Source organism: Necator americanus, chromosome IV (genome assembly GCF_031761385.1).
Source record: "Necator americanus strain Aroian chromosome IV, whole genome shotgun sequence".
Taxonomy (NCBI): domain Eukaryota; kingdom Metazoa; phylum Nematoda; class Chromadorea; order Rhabditida; family Ancylostomatidae; genus Necator; species Necator americanus.
Window position 1 is genome coordinate 13,632,795 of NC_087374.1, and position 14,462 is coordinate 13,647,256.

Sequence of the window (14,462 nt, forward strand, 5' to 3'; positions counted from 1 at the left end):
AAAATTTCAGTTTCTTCTCATAACCAGCGAATTAACGCGACACAAGAGAGCCATACCTATGAAACTATAGTGAGGTCCAAACGACCCCAAGTTCGGTACAGTTGCGTAAGGGAGTGCGTTCGATGCGGTGCGGGTGTTTAGGGTCGAACAGGACGCACGCTAGCACTATTCATCGCTACAGTCCGGGTGATGGTCCCACCTCGATCTCATCTGCTAGCTCCGCAGTTTCGCTCCAAGAGCAGGCGCTTGTGCAACAGCTTCAGGTCATTTTCACCAGAATATATGAGTGCTACAAATTTGTGCCAGAATTGTGCTATTTTCAGCATAACACTAGCAAAAAATTTAAATGTGGTTTTGTACAAATTTATGTTTTCTTGTTATACCAGCGAGGGGGGCCGCGTATACGAGTCTGATTGCTACCTGCACGTGGTGGCCCTGCTTTAACTAAACGCAATCAGGCGTTCGAGTGTACGCATTGGGAACGTACGAGCTATATAACCTGCACTGTTATATGGCGAAAGCTTCCCATACATTGCAGAAAAGTGCTGTCGTCCAGCACACCGCCAAAGCCCATAACCTGAAAAGTCAACTGCCTGAAGGGAGCATGGAATCTTTGGCAACAACCATTCGTTTCGTCACGCTGAACTGCCGAACACTATCGAGTGAACTCCAACAAGCCGCTCTATCCAGACTTCTGCGATATCTCTGTGTGCCTTTTGCTGCACTGCAGGAAACACGCATGAGAGATCGGCCCGTCATCAGCATCGAAAATTACACCATATACTGCGGCGATGCTGATGAGAACAAAGTAGGTGGCTGCGCGATAGCTGTGAGGAACGATTACAAGAACCTGGTGGAGGAATTTGGCTCAACGTCGTCTAAATGCGCCTTTCTACGACTGCGGGATCACAGAGGACGTAAACTCTGGATCGTAAGTGCTCACGCACCTACGGAAACCGCTGAGGACAACGTAGGAGTCTTCTATGATGAACTCAATGCGTTGATGTCTAAAATACCAAGCCAGCAGGTGGTCATTGTCGGAATCGACGCAAATGCGAAGATGGGACTCGAACAGCAATCCGATGTGCTAGGAAAATGGTACTATGCAGCGGAATGCACGTCGGACAACGGTGACCGTTTGGTCGACTTGTGCGAACAGACGTGCCTCATCATCGTTTCCACGTTTAAGAGAAATCATCGACGGCATCAGCTCACGGCAGGGGTTAACCCTTTTAACGCCTGAAGAGCAGCGCAAGCGGAAGATGAGGACTCTTAAACTTCAGCTCGACTACGTTCTGGCGAGGAACATTCCTCAATCAGATATCCGAAAATCTAAAGCTGTTTGGGACGTCGTGTTCGACTCTGACCACCGTCCAGTTCTTCTCAGCTTCAAGATACGGCTCCACAAGAGAAACCTAGGAAATCCTCTTCAACCGAAAATCGACATTGCAGGTCTGAAAGACGATGAATGCAGAAGAAAATTCCGCCAACGTGTGTCTATTCATGTTGGAGTACGGACCAGGAAGAAGCTTAGCGATGCGGATTCCTTCACAAAGTGCATCCAGGACGCTGCAAGGGAAACGCTCCCGGTTCTATTGCCGCGGAAGAAGTTTGCCTTTGCATCTACTTAAACAAAATCCACATACAATTCTGTATGTGTCGCGCGCAGCGCTGGTGACTTCAACCAGGAAAAGCGTCTCAGAAGGAATCTGCGTCGTCAACTGCAACAAGACCGCGATAACGAGTGGACGTCAAGAGCGATGGAGTTTGAGAAGGCGTGGGAGAACAGGAAACCGCTGAAAGATTACGCTCTACTAAAACAGTATAGCGGCAAAATGAAAAGATGTTCCCCTGTCCTCAACACTGCCAATGGGGTAGCTGTCGGTGAAGCAACCCTTCCAATTTGGAAGGAACACTTCAAGACCTTGCTGAACCGGCTAGCACCGTCAGCCCCTGAACTCGAACACGTTCATAGAGCGACATACGCGGTTAAAGAGGAGCCACCGACTGTGTCGGAGGTCCTGGTCTGTATTCAAAAAATGAAGAATGTAAAATCTGGCGGAGACGACGGGATTAGCGCAGAAATGCTAAAATATCTTCCTCCGTCTGGGATTCGTGAGATGACAAAGATCATCCGTTCAATATGGAAAAACGAAAGGTTCGTTTATCCATATACCTGATTCGTGGAGACACGCTATCATAATTCCCCTCCACAAGAAGTTATCCGTCACGGACCCAAGGAATTGTCGAGGAATCTCTTTGCTGCGTGTTATGTACAAGGTACTGAAGCGCATTATCCTGGACCGACTCATTAAACATCGCGAAGAAACAACGCGCGACGACCAAGTTGGCTTTCGTCCTGGCCGATCTACGATTGACCAGGTGTTCATCGTCAGGAGAGTGATCGAAATCTGGCAGCGGTATTCGAAACCAATGCAACTAGCTTTCTGGAACTTTCTGGACTTTGAAGCCGCGTTCGACTCTCCTCACCGAGGCCGTCTTCTCAACGCGCTTCGCGCTGATGGAGTACCAGGAAAGTTCGTTTGCTTGCTTGATGACAATGATGAATCAACGAACAACTGCTGCAGTTCGAACACCAGCCGGATGTACAACACCGTTTGAAGTTGTAACTGGAGTAAGACAAGGGGCGGTGACAGGACCCTTCCTGTTCAATTTCGCCATCGACGACATTATGCGAAGAACAGTCGACCAGTGTCCTGCCGACATTGTCTTAGCACCATCAGGGTGCCCCTTGACTGACCTCAAGTACGCCGACGATGTTGTTATATTCGCGGAAAGCAGTACGAAACTTCAACATGTTGTCAACCTTGTATCGAAACTGGCTGCAGCCTACGGACTACGCCTATGCCCTGATAAATGCAAGCAGATGTGGATCTCTTCGAGACCTCGAACGGGAATCAGAGTGGACGGACAACCGATAGAACTCGTCGATGAGTTCTGTTACCTGGGCTGTATGCTGAAGAACAACGGCAGCTACGAGAGAGATGTTCAGCAAAGATGCGCTAAGGCCACTTCTGCATTTAACTCCTTAACCACCTCTGTGGTCGACCCCCATCACCAACGAAGTCAAACTGCGAGTCTACCTATCCGCAATTCGCCCCATCATGATATACGGATCGGAGACTTGGGCAGCACCATCAACGGTTATGGAGAGGTTTGACTGCACGGAACGAAAGCTGTTAGACGGCTACTTGGCTACTTTTGGCCTGGGGTATGCCACAATGAAGATCTTTACGCAGAAATTGATGTGGTTTACCGGCGGATGACACGTGGAAGATATCAACATCTTGCACCGCCTTCGAAAGCGGCTAAAGTAAATCGTCTTCGCTTCTTTGGTCATATATTAAGGAGACCGGCAGATCGCCTTGTCCAACGAGTTCTGAAGAGTTCGTCGGGTTCGAGTTGGAAGAAGCCACCTGGCCGAAAACGGAAGTTCTGGACTGAGGTGGTAAAAGAGGACCTGAGGACACTCGGCGTGGATAGGCAGTTCAGGCGAGACGTAAGGTTTCGCAGAACGTGGAATAGCGACGAATGGATTGATTCTTTGCAAGCTCTCGCAGAAGATCGAGAATGTTGGGCAGAGCTGTGTTCAAGGACGGCACATCTCGGCGAAGATGCGGGTAATCGCGTCAGGCGATGACATCAGCCCGCCGATTAAGTCAAGTTAAGTCACCAACGAGGTTTTGGGTGAAACTTTTTTATTGGCCTGACGTTTCGACAAACTCGTCTTTTTCAAAGGCCTGAAAATGGTTCGAGGTCTTTGATACCATGCATATCCTATCAAACTCCTCCTCTCTCCTCGCCAACCCCCGATATTGTTCCAAGTACACCACGCAAGACCTTAAAAGAAAAACAACTGACCAGTTTCACTGACTAGCGGGGTTGGTAAACCACCACGTTCTTAAAGATTGTCACCAAGGCGAATGAGATCTGCGCACTGTGCAGTATCCTTAAGTACTGGTGTCTGGATAACGTTAAGGAACTGCATGTGGGGCAATCTTATAGCTCACAGAGTGTTACGAACGGCAAGAAGTCATTGATAATTGATAAGCACTCATTTTTGTTATTCATGGACGGATTCCTAACGGAAATTCAGAATGCTTCCAAAGCCTTCCTAGCAGATATTTCTTTCTCGTGCGCTAATATTGTTGAAATTTGTACAAATTGTTTGTTTCTGCCCTCTTCTTCATTTAGTTCCTGCATACTCGGGATGTTTTTTTTTTGAAAAACATACCAACATCATCGTTTAAAACCTACCCTTTCAGTGGGGCTTCATAAGAATTTATAAGAATGAGCTCGGTATACCCCGTGCTGGTAGGTGGCACCGAAATCTGATTTACTTGTAATTTTACGTAAATACGTACGCACTTCGTGGCCTACAATATACTGCCTACGCATAGAGGTACAGTTGACTAATGTCCGCTCATTAGAATTGAGAGGATTTATCAAAATCAGGAGCTTGATTCTGAAGTGGTCACCATTTTTTATTGTTGTCAGTCTAGGAAGGGGTCTGTATCTGTAGTTATCCGTAACCACATGCACAGAATACGGCAAGTTCTCTAAGCGAGGCCTTAGAACTTGTGACACTTTGACTTTAAGAAATGAGGACAAGCATTGTCCTAGCGAAAAATGCCCTCTCCAGTTTGCACGTTAGTTTCTTATTCATCGTGCCTTAGTATGTACAACATAATAGCTCAGTTTGACAGGTGATGTTTACCTTTCGATTGTTTTCCTTCAGGGCCATTACTTATCTACCGCTCAGACGTTCGTTTTATGATAGAAATTCGTCGTCGACGGTTGTGTAGTTTCCTTCACATTACCAATTGACAGTGGGTTTGGAGATCCTGCCGACATCTTCTACCAGTTGATTTTCGTAGCCACCATGGGATCCCATGAGTCATTACTTACCTTCAGAATCAACTAACTACCTTTGGCGTCCAAATGGTGATGGGTTTGCCGTTGGGTCTCCTTACTCTTAACATAGAATTCCCCAGAACGTTCATGAAATATCTGGGAAGAGAAGTCCAGAGTATCCCAGAACTTGTTGGAGATCCCGTTAGGTTGGTGCCTCGTTGTCACAAATTGAGATTTGTATAGTAGCTGGCTAGTGTCCACGAATCTTGGTATGTTGAATACGTAGCTTTTGATTGATTTGTTTGTGCTGTAAGCAACAGTGGTATTAATGCTCCTCTATTATCTAGCCGCTAACACCTTCGTCAGAGCCCAGGAAATCGAAGCCGTCAGTGATTTATGCTCACGAGTGTCTCCTCTCCTTAGAAAGCATTCGAAGGATAGTAAATGTCAAGAAAAGAACAGAAAAGAACAACGCATCAGCCAGTGCTAACTTTGTTTGTTGAATCTGGTAACGTAACAGCCCATCACGTACCACGAGTTGAATCAAAAGGACTTCTATGAGCGACCTGATGATTCAGGGGTAAACAACTTGTGCGAGGAGGTATCAGATGTCAACTTTGGGGAATGGGGTGCAGGTGCTGGGATGTATCCAAAGAACCAATTAAATGACAGCGGATTGATGCGACCTTTTACAGGTGATTGCTACTCTGAGCCAATTTTTCCAGATGATTTGAATACTGTGGGGATTACAATTGTTCAGTGAAGGCAGCATTCCTGGTACTGATTTTACTACTGTGTAGTCTTCGGAAGATGTCAAGCTACGTTGTTGAACAGTAGCATTTTTGTAGTTCCCGAGACCAAGGTACTTGTCTCTACTATCGCATGAGTGAGTATGGCATGTATGTCCACTCTATGTACGAATCCAAATTCCTTAGCAGAAAATATTGACAACTTTGGTTACAGTTTTAGCTGCGTTTCTCATAAATAGGCAGGAGAATACTAGAATATTGAGTATGTACAGAGGATGCTTGAGTAGTTTGCAGAGCTTTCACTGTGCATCTTTCAGAGCAGAAATCAAGTAATAGCAACGTGTTGGCAAGGTTAGCCTGTTGGTCTCAAGATATGTAGTGGGCGCTATGTACTTCCTTCTACAGATCGATGCTTTTGGTTGTTTCATCAAAGTTGCGTACAGTAGTAGAGATAGACTGCTGAGCCATCGTTAGGAAGTAGCGATAAATTAGCTTATAACAAATTAATTGTTTGTTATATATGTCGTATTCATTACATTACATCTATTTTATTTCATTTATTGTTTTGTATTATTTTATTTCCCTCCGTACTTGAGCTAAACGCTACAATTGTTGAGTGTGAAAATTATTATTGCTATTTTCATTTATTTTATTTTTTATTATTTACATTTTATATACATACATTTTAAATCGGGGTCCCGTATACTAGTCTGATTGCTAATTGCACGTAGTGCCCCTGCCTGAACTAAAAACAATCAGACATTCGAGTGTACGCTTTGCGAACTTAAGAGCTATATGATCCGCAGAGTTATGTGACGCAAGATTCCAATATACAGCGCGCACAAAAATCATAGCGCTACCCACCTGTTTGACCTTTTTTGTTTTGCTTAAGTAATAGAGAAAAATGGCCACAATTTAGAAAGCCCACCAAAACAAGTTTAGAAAACTTTGTTTTGAAATAATTTATCGCTACAAACAAAGATATTCAATCAAATAATTAGAAATGTCAAAATGCAACCGCAGAAAGAACATAGCGCCACCATGCAAAAATCAAGAAAAGTAATATTAAAATATCGAGAATTACTAACAAAAAAATAAACAATAATTGGATGTTTCTCCTACGTTTGCAGCAACATCCAGGAGCTGAGCAGGCATTGAATCGACTTGGCCTTTCAGAAGACTTCCAGGAATCGGCAGCCAGGCAGTGAAAATGGCCGTTCTGAGCTCTTGAACATTGTTGTAAGTCTTTCCATGATGGTATTGTAGATCTTTCGCGCACCCCCACATGTTTCCGATCGGCTTTAAAGGCAGCATACCACGAATGAGGTGGTGTTGATTTCAGGTGGAGTATCCGTATACGGAGTCGTAGATTAAGGAGACAGGGGTAGTTCCGCTCATCTCTTCCTGCGTCACTGCAAACAGCCGCCTCCAGAATGCTTTTTGTACGACGCCATCTATTGCAACACTCCACTCCTTGCGCCGCCTCCGCCCTGCGATTCGTCGAAAATCAAATCAGACTGCCCCGATAGGCAGTAACGGACGTTACGCGTGCAGGAGTTGCGCGTTGCAATAGAAGGCATCGTACAAAACAGCATTCAGTGGGCCGGCTGCTTGCAGTGATGCAGGAAGAGATGAGCGGAACTACCTCCGTCTCCATGATCTACGACCCCGTATACGGATACTCCACCTGGAATCCGTATCAACCCAGATTCGTGGTATGCTGCCTTTAAGTTGGGCAAACGAAATGGCCAATTCAAAACATTGCTCGAGGCAGGCCTTTGTTGAGCGACGGTCATGAGTTGCAGTGTTATCTTAGTAGAATTGGTGTGAACATCTCAGATATTGAACCAAAAAGGGTTCCGCACATTCAGAAAGAGCTATATTGTAGTCGTTGGAGTTCATAATCATATAATAAATACGAACATCCGAGTCATCAATCAATTACCACCAGCCGTCTGGAAACACCTTGTAACGTAGGATATCTAAGGAGCCGCTTTGTCAAATCGCTCTTTTCACGATATTTGACGAGGGACACCGTCAGTGGAGGACAAATTCCCTATCGAGGACTTCTTCATACCGGGACCCGACCACCGCGAGTTACATTGTACTGTGCTAGATCAACACACGGTGAACTTCTGTAAAAAACACGCTGGTTGGACGTGACGCAGCTTCCAGTCAACGATTTTCTCTGGGTCTGCTCCATCAGGCCCACCCCTGCTGCGCTCACAGACCCATCAAGCTCTCTCCGTCAGTCGTGGTACCGTCGTACTACGGCTATGGACACTCACACTCGTACATCCTCCGGGTGCGAGTTCGCATTCATAACTTCCTCCATCAGCTAACAAGATCGTATCGAGGGCAGCGCTCTTAAAAGCCCAACGCGAAATTCAATGCAGGTCTTCAATCTTCGCTGAGGAGATCAAGAGTGGACTGCTGAGCGCAATGAGGCCTACGTCAGCTATATGAAGAACCTGAAATCAGCCTGCTGCCGTATGGGTCAGTTGTTCATACATTCGTCAACGACTGGAAGGAGTATCATCAACCGGGCGTGACTCACTTTCAAATCTCAATCTCTTGACGTACAACTCAACACGACGATATCGTGGCATAGGTCGGTCCCACGAGGCATCTAGCGAAATTTTTGAACTGTCGCGAATCGCCTAGAAGTTGACATCGGTTGTCAGGTTGGCAAGTACTCTGATGGGTACCGATCCTGTGTATGAGCGTATGTATGTATGTATGACAATGAAGAACTCTGAACTCTCCCCATCGCGAGCTAATGATGTGCCCGACGCAGTGGATGGCGGACGAGGTCGGTCGGCTCATCAGGAGTCAGCGTCACATTCTCGCATTCCGTCATCGGTGACGGTGACGCTAGATTCCGATACATCATATCTTTGAGATGATCATATTCAGGCAATACGGATGGCCAGCGGAGACCATTCAACACTGGCAGCGTAGGCGGCATTCGTCACCGTGAAGACGGCATCGGTGCACTCATAGCGGCTCGCATGGCCGGCCCCCAAACATCTTGCGATAGCCACCATTAAGACAAACACGGCTGTCGTCCAGATGACTGGCGCACTTCTGAGGCTGTCTGGAGACAGGCAACTGAACATTCTTCAACTGAACATACGATTTGTCTCAGACTCCGCCTTAGTAGATGGTCGAGCTGTATTCCGAAAGCTCAAACCTCGAAACAGTCATCTACAATTCCTAAAATAATTAAAACATGGTCACCATTTGATGTTCAATCAGCAGCACCTCGTCTAAACTGTTAGTTACCATCTCAAACTTGGAATTTATTTCATTTTGTCCAATTCACGTACCGCCTCACTCTCCATCCTGGCACCTTCCTACGACCTCGTCATCTTTACGAATTTCTCGTTATGCTAGTTATTCAACATTGTGACCATATAATCTTTACTTCACAAATTGTAATTACACTTCAACTGCAAATTTGAAACAACATTAACGATACTCTGGCAGTTCAATACAGGGCTTACACTATGAAAATAATTGATTTTTCAGCTAACACAATGAAAAGGTACGATGAGGCACACTCTAACAGTTATTCGATTTTCAATATACCTTAGGACGACGATGCGCCGTCGAAGAGGTCATTTCGCTAAAACTAGTATCTCGTGGATAGAAGTTCAAGTGGAATGACTTGAACCAAGAAATCAATTTTCTACATGAGGTTAGAGGATTCTTGAACATACCGTCACAAAATAAACAAAAAAAAAATAAAAGTTCAACTAAGCTGCATGAGAAACATCCCAATTAAAAAACTTAGCTTGCGGAGAATTTATACGATTCCTATGAGCATAATGTTACCTTATCGTTCTAACTTTTTGTCTATTAATAGGTTTACCCAGGAAGAGGAAGAAGATAGTATGAAGACAAAAGCCATAAGCTATAGAAAAAGCTATAGAAAATCGTACAAGGTAGCAGAAAATACATCTAAGAAAGCAATTGTAACCTGTTTGGACATATACTCTCTGTAATTTTATATGATTATTCTTAGTGTCCTATGAAGAAAACCAGCGCCATCAAGAATATAGCGAGTAAACCAGTGCCAGCTGCACTATTGCAAGCAGGCCTGTCTGAGCACTGGGTCATGATCCGAGACACTCCGGTCGATCCCTGAAAGCTACATGATGGAATAGTAATAGACGTAATACATAGCTTAATAACTGCTATTCTTTGTTTTTTTACGTAATAGGTTGTTTTTGCGCATCTATGTCTATGAAAATTTTGCGTTTTGTTGTCGACAAACGTTTCCATGTTCTTAATTTTTTGCTGTACCGCTGCTATAAAAAACGTTGGGAATAATCCATTTTTTTCGATTGTGGGAGAAGGACAAGACATGTGAAAATTCGTGTCAGTTTGTGGCTCATGTGAGATGGTGGATAGTCTGAGATGTAAAACAGTTCCTTGTTCTATGAGCCCTCAGAACGAAAAAGGAGCAGCTGATCAATTAGATGAGACATATGCTCCAGTATGCTCCAAACTTTTATTTTCCATATTATAAATAAAGGTTCCAATAGTGATTATGCTCGAAAAAAATTAGGGAAAAGAATTGGTTGCATCTCACATAAATCACTGTTCATGAACATTTTACAGAGGGCGGAATCGAACCAACGATCGATCATGCTGCAGAAACAGGGGGACCTCTTACCAAATGCGCTACTCCTACTGTTGAGTACCGACTTAAATTTAACCTTTGGTATTCTCTCATTGACAGGAAGTTGAAGTATGGAAAAAAAACTGATAGTCCCACTTAAACACTGGTGTTTAGCTTTTGATGGTCTCATAAGCTAACATATGACCTTCTGATAGCTACTATATAGCTTATGATACCTAACCAGAAAAAAAGAAAATTTTGAGAATTGGGTTTTGAGAAGATTTTGAGAGCTTTGCAAACGCGTCTGCTTTGAGTCAATAAAATGGTTTGTCTTAGTCCTTGCTCAGCTGGGAAATAAACTGGAAAACAATGGAAATTATCTTGAGAGGTTATGTTTTTCTGGAAATTACCCTATGCAGCAAAGAATGATGGTTAAGTTGCAAGAAGAAGTTAACTCGATCTTTCTTGTTTTCTGAAGATTCCATTTTAGAGAGTAATCGATAGAATCAAATGCTCAAAAAGACAAAGTCAATTTTTTTTACTTTGATAGATCGCCTAACCACAGTCTTTCTCTCCTAGTCTTTGCAAGGCAACATTTCTGGGATTCTTTTCTTTTAGATTTCTTAAATTCAGCAACATGGGCTCCTGTGTAAAAAAAGCACTACTAGAAACGGTTAGGCGGAGAAAATTGAGATTATTTCGCAAAATAATGCAATACTTACATAAAACTGTGCAGTTCCACTGATTTCCACGTTTCCGACAATTTGCATAAAATATAAACGTATCGTTGAGAAATTCGGTTGCGGAGAAAATAGACTTCTACTACGTCAGAACGTTTCTCAATGGCTTTTCCTCTCGTGTGCGTATATATTTGCTATTTTTTGCACTCGATTAAATCACCAATGCTGACGTGAATCGTGTTTCTTCTCGAAATTCCGTATTTCTCATCTTTCTTTTTCCCCATGATTATACTCATCATTCTTCCTAACTTCTCACTATATTTCAAACGAAGGTCTTAAAAATCTATGCGAGTTTCACTGAAAATCATCGGAATAAATAAGTTTTTTAAATTCCGAAAGTCTGGAAAGTTTGGGCCATCCACTGCTAAAAAAAACCCTGACAGTAGTTAAAGGCATCACCCCATGAATCTGAGGTGGTACGGATTTCAGGTGGAGTATTCGTATACGGGATCGTAGGTTATGGAGAGGGGGTGACTTCGTCCATTTCTTCCTAATTGCCTTAAAAAAAGGCCCGGAAGATGCAACGCGTGCACAAGGCTGGGGCGCTCCAACCGAACTCGTTGTAGAAAATAGCGCGCCGGAACGCCAGAAGCTGTATTTTACGGGCCGTCTTTTGCGGCAATTAGGAAGAAGTGGACGGAATCACTCTTCCCTCAAAAATCTACGACCCCGCATACGAAAACTCCACAGGAAATCGGTACCACTCCAGATTCGTGGGGTGATGCCTTTAAGACAAAAGTAAAATAAAAAACTGAAGTTCCGTAATTTCGAATTTCAAAAATGAGAAATTCTGAACGTGCACACGCGTCGAAACTGAAAGAAAAATCATCAACTCCGATTGTTTATCCTGTCGAACTTTGTCTAAAGAGAGGTGCAAAGTTTTAAAGCGCTGATAGCGTTTTTAAAATTGAGAGCCAGAATTTGCGAATACGTTCCATAAACGGTACAAGTGAGCTGTTCAGAACCAGACATGAAATAGATGCATGACAACACAACGGGACTGAATAAAATGATAAGAAATATAAAAGTAGCAGAAATTAAGCAACTATGAGCATGAAGTTGTGATTTTGAAGGATATTGCGAATATCTATTCTTACCTTGTTGCTCTTGTCCACAACGTCGTCTCCCAAATAAGCGCACTCTCTGACGATGGAAGTCTCTTCTGAATCGAACAAATTGAATTGTAGACTAGACAATTCAGAGAAAAACAAAAACTTTTTAGATTTATATGCGTTATAAATTTTTTTTTCCATTTTCTTGTATTCTCGGTAACGCTCATATTGTTTGCTTTTGTATATTGTTTGTTGTTGTATGTTTTTTTCATTATTCACTGGTTCGAAAATTAAAAGAAGTGCCGTGCTCTACTGGCAACGCCGCTACAGGCGTTTCTTTTTGCACAACTATCGGATGGATTGTAAAGTTCGCACTTTTTCTTTTCCTAACCGTTAGATTTGTTCTAGGATTAATGTACTATTTAACGTCATTTGTTTGCGTTCCCGAATTTCGAGTGAAACGAGTGAAACGTTCCCGAATTTCGAGTGAAACGAGTGAAACGAGTCTCGAGTGAAACGTTCCCGAATTTCCTATTGCGTTTTTCAGAAGGGAAATTGGGAGAAAAGGCTTAGAAAAATCAAGTGCTCAAGATTTTCAAGGATAGAAAATTAAAGACCACCAGAATTGTAAGCAATGAAATAGACCATGGACGTAACTATTTTGCTTTTAAGTGAAAGAAAAGACAGATATGCGGCCCCAACGGATAACGCAAAAATAGAATTTCTCAAATTCGAGCAAAGAAATAATATTCCATCACCTGCTTCCTGGTTTTTTTCCTTACTTCACAAAAAACTCTTCTGCTAGATTTGTACCTGCTATAATTTTATATTTGCTAATCTGTATCGTCCAGGAAGTCCAGTATATTGTTTTATTGTTATTTTTTTTTAAAGGTTCACATTGGGATTTTGCACACAAAACGTCAAATGTCCTCCAATAACATCACAATAAAAATGTTTCCATAATCCTGAATTCTTTTAGCCTCCCACCCTCTATCTATGTTTCATCTGAGAATACTTTAAATTAGCGCAGGTACAGTGCGGTGTTGAGAATAAACTTGCTAGGTAGATCTCATTCTCACTGATCGATTGATGTTAGTGAGGACACTTAATGACTTACAGCAAAATGAATCAAATTACAAGAGAAAAAAATAAAAAAAACACGGATTCACGCTTTTCTCAAAGAGCCACCGTGGCTATTGTAGGCTTTATACTTTCAGGAATGAAGATATTATTGACTGGAATGAAACTGATGAGGATTAAATACAACCTACGCATATATGAGCATATCAAATCATAGTGTTTTTAATTTTGTTACTTTCCGCTTTGAAGACTCAAACGTAGAACGAATAGTTTACAGAAGAAAAAGAGCAACGGAGAAGTTTCTCTTTTCTCGACAAAAAGTGAGGAGTAACCTAACTCAAAAAGTGACGCAAAGTCTAAGGAACTACTTAAAACGCTAAAAACACAATGAAAATCTGGTTTCTAGGAATAATATAGCAGAAAACTCTCGTAACAACTGGATGCGCATCACCACTATTAAGCTCAACTAACGTTTTTCTCTAGTCGAGCACCCCTCGATAGCGGAATGTGAAGCTCTTCTCAGAGCGAATGCGTCGAAATTCGTTTGCTGTCTATTGTGAGTTGAATGCATTGAATGGGAAGACTGAGGAGAATCGACGCGTCCGACGATCGGACTACCGCCGAGAAATAACTGCGGGAATGGAATACGGAGAGACCACAGACGTATCTCTCATGTACTTCCAGAATAGTTTTCGTTCTCTTCGGTGAAGAGAAATAAGCGCGTGGATGAAAGAACACTTACTATTCGCTGTCTGGGTATATTTCCGGCAACCAATCGGAGGTACGGCTTTTCTTCCACCGAAAGACTTGACAGGACAGTTCTGGAAGCGTAATCGCTAAAGTTGTCTCCTGCTTGTTTATTTTTTTTATTAGTCCAATAAACTGATAAGCGTCTAGGAAATTATAAAAGTACGAAGAAAAGTGTGATATCGATAGGTAAATGAAAATACCACTGACAGAAGTTAAACTCCCATGAAATCGTGGCATTACATGTACCAATATTTTATTACAAAGAGCAGGAAAAAGCGCAAAATTGATAGGAAATTCGTACAAAAAAGCCTCAAAGAAAACGAAAAAAAACAGAGGAATCGTTTAAAAAATGACCGACCCTCAGATATTTCTCGTAGTCGTTCTCACAGTCTGGATGTGTGATCGAATTGCAAATGTAGCATTGAATACCGAAAGTGCCGACAACACACCAAGCTATTAGACACAGGAATACAAATAAATTCATTCTGAAAAAGGAAAAATAAAACAATGAAAAGTCAATATTCATAGAAACGTAGAAACGATCGCTGCGACTACTTTCATTTAAATTAATAAATAAAAAAGCAGTAGA

At 42.7% G+C, this 14,462-nt stretch overlaps 6 protein-coding genes across 8 annotated transcripts; 5 read left to right on the plus strand and 1 right to left on the minus strand.

The window, feature by feature from the left end:
* Positions 1–511: 511 nt before the first annotated feature.
* RB195_001184 (uncharacterized protein) lies at positions 512–2,180 on the plus strand (the record flags this gene model as incomplete). 2 transcript variants are annotated; one of them, XM_064197844.1, is made up of 3 exons in its annotated part: positions 605–1,222; positions 1,284–1,609; positions 1,670–2,180. In XM_064197844.1, 3 exons carry the CDS (start codon positions 605–607, stop codon positions 2,178–2,180), a joined length of 1,455 nt encoding a protein of 484 aa, XP_064053725.1. The 2 variants fall into 2 exon arrangements, with proteins under 2 accessions (XP_064053724.1, XP_064053725.1); XM_064197843.1 differs by lacking the exons at positions 1,284–1,609; positions 1,670–2,180 and having other exon boundaries at positions 512–1,243.
* Positions 1,761–2,180, plus strand: RB195_001185 (uncharacterized protein; the record flags this gene model as incomplete). Its single annotated transcript, XM_064197845.1, has 1 exon — positions 1,761–2,180. One exon carries the CDS (start codon positions 1,761–1,763, stop codon positions 2,178–2,180), a length of 420 nt encoding a protein of 139 aa, XP_064053726.1.
* Positions 2,181–2,521: 341 nt separating this feature from the next.
* RB195_001186 (uncharacterized protein) lies at positions 2,522–3,181 on the plus strand (the record flags this gene model as incomplete). The annotated part of the gene is made up of 1 exon (XM_064197846.1): positions 2,522–3,181. One exon carries the CDS (start codon positions 2,522–2,524, stop codon positions 3,179–3,181), a length of 660 nt encoding a protein of 219 aa, XP_064053727.1.
* A 102-nt stretch (positions 3,182–3,283) lies between these two features.
* RB195_001187 (uncharacterized protein) lies at positions 3,284–3,661 on the plus strand (the record flags this gene model as incomplete). Its single annotated transcript, XM_064197847.1, has 1 exon — positions 3,284–3,661. One exon carries the CDS (start codon positions 3,284–3,286, stop codon positions 3,659–3,661), a length of 378 nt encoding a protein of 125 aa, XP_064053728.1.
* A 1,301-nt stretch (positions 3,662–4,962) lies between these two features.
* RB195_001188 (uncharacterized protein) lies at positions 4,963–8,674 on the plus strand (the record flags this gene model as incomplete). Of its 2 annotated transcripts, XM_064197848.1 has the most annotated exons (3): positions 4,963–5,081; positions 8,309–8,436; positions 8,541–8,674. In XM_064197848.1, the coding sequence occupies 3 exons, from the start codon at positions 4,963–4,965 to the stop codon at positions 8,672–8,674; spliced, it is 381 nt and encodes a 126-aa protein (XP_064053729.1). The 2 variants fall into 2 exon arrangements, with proteins under 2 accessions (XP_064053729.1, XP_064053730.1); XM_064197849.1 differs by lacking the exon at positions 4,963–5,081 and having other exon boundaries at positions 8,325–8,436.
* Positions 8,675–9,647: 973 nt separating this feature from the next.
* RB195_001189 (uncharacterized protein) lies at positions 9,648–14,357 on the minus strand (the record flags this gene model as incomplete). Its single annotated transcript, XM_013439430.2, has 4 exons — positions 9,648–9,770; positions 12,089–12,153; positions 13,866–13,944; positions 14,232–14,357. The coding sequence occupies 4 exons, from the start codon at positions 14,355–14,357 to the stop codon at positions 9,648–9,650; spliced, it is 393 nt and encodes a 130-aa protein (XP_013294884.2).
* Positions 14,358–14,462: the final 105 nt, after the last annotated feature.